The 5,626-nt window shown below is 53.8% G+C and overlaps 1 protein-coding gene across 1 annotated transcript; it reads right to left on the reverse strand.

The window, feature by feature from the left end:
* Positions 1-1,351: 1,351 nt before the first annotated feature.
* Positions 1,352-5,626, reverse strand: ZFP36L2 (ZFP36 ring finger protein like 2). Its single transcript, XM_068564728.1, has 2 exons — positions 5,263-5,626; positions 1,352-4,734 (listed from the first exon to the last, which is right to left on the reverse strand). The coding sequence occupies exons 1-2, from the start codon at positions 5,311-5,313 to the stop codon at positions 3,310-3,312; spliced, it is 1,476 nt and encodes a 491-aa protein (XP_068420829.1). The 5' UTR covers positions 5,314-5,626; the 3' UTR covers positions 1,352-3,309.

The raw sequence follows: 5,626 nt of genomic DNA on the forward strand, positions 1-5,626 counted from the left end.
AGTTTGGCCTATATAGCACCACATTTTAGACTTTTCCTCGCCATTGCACATTCTTTATGGTGAAGAGGCCTAGGAGCCTGCAGGGTCTTCACCGGTCGAGCCCTCCTTGGCCTCAGGCTTCCCCTCCCCCGCTGCTGAGGCCGCCCACCCGCCCCTCCCCAGCCAGGGGCCCGGCATCTGGGAGAACTTTGAAACTGTTCCCCATCCCCTTTGGCAGCGCGCGCCCAGCACCAAAACGCTCCGGTTAACACCAGCGCAATCATCGTTAACGTGAAACAGCTGCCCGAGGTCTGGAGCGCTCCACCGACGGCGCCCTCCCCACCAGGCTCAGCTGTGAGACCCGGGAGACCCCGGCGAACACAGGCAAACACAGGGTCGAGGGGATGCAAGTATGGGTGATAGAGACCAGCCGTTGTAGATGAGGAAAACAAAACTTTTGCTAAATCTCTTACTTACTTTGGAAAAAAAGAAGTCTGAACTCTGTGTATGTGGCGGGGGCGGGATAGAGAAGAAAAAACAGGAATTGATTTATGAACCGCATTTTTAACTTCTAAAGTGATTGTAGGAAAGAACCATACTAAGGTTCTGTTCAATTGTGTGAGAATCAGCAGACAGACTGATGCTTTTTTTTTCCTTCCTTTTTTTCCAGACCTGGGTTGGATTTGCTTTCTGGCTGCTTACAGTTGTCTCAAGCACAGACACTAATCCTTTTGCATAAATAACGTGTGTGCTCACTCCCAGAGGAAGCCGTCCACATAAACATTACCCAGATATAAGTTTAACCTGTTTCATCTTCCTTCTCTTTCTGTCGTCTGTGGACAAGGACACAGCCAGGCTTTCCAAAGTCCAGGCCAAACCCTGGTTCTCCGGCCCAGGAAAGGCGGGGCCTAAGCCCCCATCCCCAGTTCAGCCAAGGGCTGGCAAGACCCCTCCTCACCCAAGCAGTTTGGTTCCCTGTGCGTCCCAGTGGGGGAAAAAAAAAAAAAAAAATCAGACCTTCAGCTGCCACTGCAGACATGTGATCCGCTTGGTGACTCACAGGCAGGCCACACGCCTCAGGCCTCCCAGACAGGCCCAGCCACCAGCCAGTCAGCCAACACGGGGATGCATCTTATTACCAAGGGGAACAGCTAACTAATGCCCTTGACAGTCCAAATTACTTTCTTTCGGCTAAAAGAACTTGTATAAAAAATATATAGGGGGACAGGCTCTTCTGAACTCTGGCTCTGCCAGCTCTCTAAACCCTAGCCCCCAATCCCTCTAAGACCTGGGCAATGCATGACAGTGGTGGGAAGCCAGAAACCTAGATACTCCCATTTAAAAGAAGGAAGCTATCTTACACATTAATACCTTTTTTTCCCAGAAGTTTTATTGGGGGAAAACTACAAAACATTTACAGTACAATGTTTACAGTCACAATTTGTAGTGAACTGATTCCCCAAATATATTACAACTCAAGTTGACTTAACCTTGTTACATTCAAATACCTACTTCTGTCAAAGTAGTCCAGAGTACATACATACATAGTGCTCCAACTGTACCTACGTACAAACAAACTACGTCTACTGCTCATTCATCCGCTGTCCAGGAAAGCATTCCTGCCTTTCCACACGGAAAAAAAAAAAATAGTACAAGTTTTGGAATTTTCTGTAATTAAACAAGGCATATTCATGTACTACATACCATTTTAGCACTAAGAGGTGGCCTCTTCACTTTATAGCTATATAAAAAAAAAAGTGGTAAAAATCTTTTCCTTTTGTGCAGTTGAACCCATCCTACATTCAAATTCTCTCAAGCACTAATAGACAAAATACTTATTTGGTTGAGGAAGATTTAAGGCAAGTTCTGGCCCTTCCAAAGGCACTGTGAGATTACCCTCCCCCCCCCCCATTATTGCTACATGTCTTTATATGCAGAGTATGTCACAGTAGAACTGGTGGAATAAGCAAACAAAAAACATTTTCTGATTTATAAAGATGGAATGAGAAAAGCATGCCACATGTAAGCCTGATTGCAAAGTATGTGGTCACTTTTTTTCTTTTAAAGTTGGATGGGCTACAACCATTATACATTCTAAGAAAAACTCATAAGATATTCCTCAAACTACTTCCACAGCATCAAGATAAGATTTCCGTAAAGAAACCATGCAATCTTTCAAAATTTACGTAAACAAGGAAAGAAATTAATGAAATAAATATTACATACAATCTCTTAAATTAAGATTTTTTTTTTACTCATTTACAATAAAATAACCAAGTGAAGTTACAAAAGGCATATATTACTGTGAAAAGAACATACACTCCACATTTTGCCGATTAATAATGGCAATCATAATTTAACATAATAAAAGAATATATATCTATTGCTTTTCATCATACTTGATAAATACAGTATGAACAAAATTTTCAATGTATACTTTTCACAAGATAATAAATAAGTTAAATAGTTTTTTTCATATTGAGTTGTGGTGCAGTGGTGCGAATCAACTCAAAACAGCTAAAAATTCAGCAGTTATTCCCCAACAATTACGAACTAAGCTCTGCCCAAGGCTTCCAGAAAGAGCAGACAAAATGGTTCTAACTTAAACATCCACTAAGTGATGGCAATGAAACCAGGAACCAGTATGAAACTTTGGAATGCAAGGGTTTTTTTTTTCCAGACATATACAACTTCGTTAAAAAACAAAAAACACCTATGGAGCTGAGGTCTACTATCAAGGCATATTCTTGGCAGAATACTGGATTCTAAAAGCTTAGGTTTAGCAAGGTGTTGGTTGGCTTGTTTGTTTACACTGGTCTGAGACAATTAGGAACCTCTCTCAAGGTAAGAGTCCCCACATCTGGACTGTAGCTAATGCTTTGCAAGTGAAGATATGGAATGGTGGTTGGTAGCTGCTGGTGCTGGGTTGATTTTTCCTAAAGTCCCAAACTCATCGGAGACCCAAAAAAGTTTGTGTTTGGTTTTTGTTCTATTCGCATCACAACTGCTCTGTTGTGAATATTTTGTTCAATACAAAGAGTTCGTTGGCTTTTTTTCGCTCAACAAGAATGAAACTTCGTAATAATAATAAAAATAATAATAAAAAACAAAACAAAACAAGAGGAAACCGAAAGGGGAGGGGTGGGGGCCCCTCCCGGCACACAAGTTCGAGTCCAAGTGCTCGGTGCGGCCTGCAGTCTGCTTGTGGCCGAGGTCAGCCCCCTACACTCCCGAGCCTCCCTGCCCCCAGCAGGGGCGCGACTGCAGGGGCGCCCTCCAACACCCCCAGAACGGCCTTCCCTTCCTCCTCCTCACTAGCGCCCTCTTGCCTCAGTCGTCGGAGATGGAGAGGCGGCTGAAGATGGGCAGGCGGCGGCCGGGGTCGAGGCTGGGGGACTCAGAGCCGCTGAGGCTGCCCGAGCTCAGGGAGCCGCTCAAGTAGCTGTCGCGGTCAGACAGTGAGTCCGGGGGACTAGGGGGCGCGTCGAACACGGGCGACTCGGACAGGCGGCGTGGCAGCTGGAAGCTGAAGGGCGGCGAGGGCGGCGCGGCGGCGCTGGCAGGGAGGGGCGCGCTGGGCGGCGCCGGGGGCTGCGCGGGGGGCACTAGGCCCTGCTGCTGCTGGCTGCGATAGTAGGCGGCGGCGGCCACGGCGGCGAAGTTGTGGGTCTGGATGGCGAGAGGTGTGATGAGGCTGCTCAGCTCCGGACCGAAGGCGAAGGCGTTGTTGGCGCACGAGGCCGACGAGCAGGTGGCGCAGGGCGCGCCCGGCGCGAGCAGGTCCTCGGCGCCCCCGGTGCCGTACAGCAGCGCGGCCGCGGCCGCTGCCGCCGCAGAGGCACAGCACGTCGGGGCGCCCGAGGGTGTGGAGGCAGCCGAGGCCGAGGAGCAGGACGAAGCGGACGAGGAGCAAGACGAAGCCGAGGAGCAGGAGGGTGGCGGCGGCGTGCGCGACGTGGGGCTGTCGAGCAGCAGGGGCGACTCCAGGCCCCCCGGGGGCTGGTGGTGGCCTGACGGGAAGCCCGAGAAGCTGAGGCTGTGGTGCAGCTTGGGCCGCGGCTCCCGCGGGAAGCCCAGGTGCAGCGCGTCGCGGGCGCTGAAGGTGCGCAGGTCCCCGGAGGCGCCCCCCGACGGCGCGGGCCGCCGCTCATCGGCGTTGTGGATGAAGTGGCAGCGAGGCCCATAGGGGCAGAAGCCGATGGTGTGGAAGGTGCGGCACAGCTCCGTCTTGTACTTGGGGTGCCGCGTCAGGCTGCGCAGCTCGTGGAAGCCATGCGCGAACTGGCACTTCTCGCCGTACTTGCACGTGCCGCTCTCCTCGAAGGGCCGGCACAGCTCAGTTTTGTAGCGGGTTGAGTTGATCTGGGAGCCGCCGCCCCCCTTCTGCTGCTGCTGCAGGTGCAGGAGGTGCTGGCTGCGCTCGCCGTTCTCGCTGAACGAGCGGTCCCGGAATTTGTTCTCCTTGTTCAGCAGGGCCGTGCCGCCGCCCCCCGACGGCTCCTTGAGGGTGCCGTAGGAGGCCGGCCCGCCCGCCGCCGCGCTGCCGCAGCTGCTGCCGTTAGCTGCGCCCGGGAACTTGGGCGAGCAGCTGCCGGGGCTAGGCGCGGGGTGGGCGAGCGCGTGCAGGTTGCTGGCTGAGTGCCGTCGGAGGAAGCCCGGCGTGAAGCCCGAGCTGGGGGCGGCGGCCACGGGTGTCCCCACCGCCTTCTTGTCCAGCATGTTGTTCAAATTGAGGTTGGCCAGGGACTTCTCCGTCTGCCGAAGAGGAGGGTAGCGGGGAAGGGATGAAAAGTGGGAAAAAGAAGAGAGGGATGCGTTGGGGTGCGTTGCAGAAGAACCACTTCCAGCCCTCCAATTCTTTTTTCTTTTCGGATCTCGACTCGGCCCCCCAACCTCCACCCTTACACGCGCACAAGAATCAAGTTCGCGTTGGGAGGAGCCGGACTCTCCACCCTAGGCCGCACTGGGTTGCGACATGTGATCCTCAGCCGTGGGCCGCCGGCCTGGGCGGCGCAAACCCCGTCCGGGAAGCCCCGGGCAAGCGTGGCTGTGGTCGGCTGCGGAGAAACTAAACAGCTACAGCGACTCCCTCCTGCCCTTCCTCCCCGCTCCTTCTCCCCGTCCACAAGGTTCGAGCACACACTGCAAACTCCGGCATTTTTCCCGAGCCCAAAAAGTCAAGGCGGGAAGAGGACCCCCGAAGCCGAGGACAGAAGGCCAAGCCTGAAAACTCGAAGGGCTTCCTGCTTGCCTGTCCTCCTCCCTCCCTGCTCCTCCGCGTACCTTGCACAAGAAGTCGATATCGTAGAAGGCGGACAGAAGTGTGGTCGACATGTTTCTGGATCCTGTAATGGTCGGAGCTGCAGGCTGGGAGGTCCGGAGGAGCCCTCGGGGCGGCGCGGGCGGGCTTGAGCCACGACGAATAACGGGCGAGGGGCGGGGGAGGGACCGAAAGTTTGCTGGGGGGCGAGAAAAGAGGCAGCGGGGGCAGCAGCTTGAACTGGTTTGAGGGTGCCCGGGAGTGCAGAGCGGGGGGAGAGGAGAGTGAAGCTAGAGCGCTCCTCCGCGCCCCGGGGTGCCCGGCCCGCCCCCCCCCGCGCGGAGCCGACGGCAGCTCGCGGACTGCTGGAACTCAGCCGCCCGAGAG

Source organism: Eschrichtius robustus, chromosome 15 (assembly GCF_028021215.1).
Source record: "Eschrichtius robustus isolate mEscRob2 chromosome 15, mEscRob2.pri, whole genome shotgun sequence".
Lineage (NCBI taxonomy): Eukaryota > Metazoa > Chordata > Mammalia > Artiodactyla > Eschrichtiidae > Eschrichtius > Eschrichtius robustus.

Excerpts from the sequence above, each read along its gene's own strand:
- ZFP36L2 (XM_068564728.1), bottom strand. The coding sequence starts at position 5,313 with ATGTCGACCACACTTCTGTCCGCCTTCTACGATATCGACTTCTTGTGC. Across the intron at positions 4,735-5,262 it reads ATATCGACTTCTTGTGCAAG|ACGGAGAAGTCCCTGGCCAA; the intron begins GTACGCGGAGGA and ends CCTCTTCGGCAG.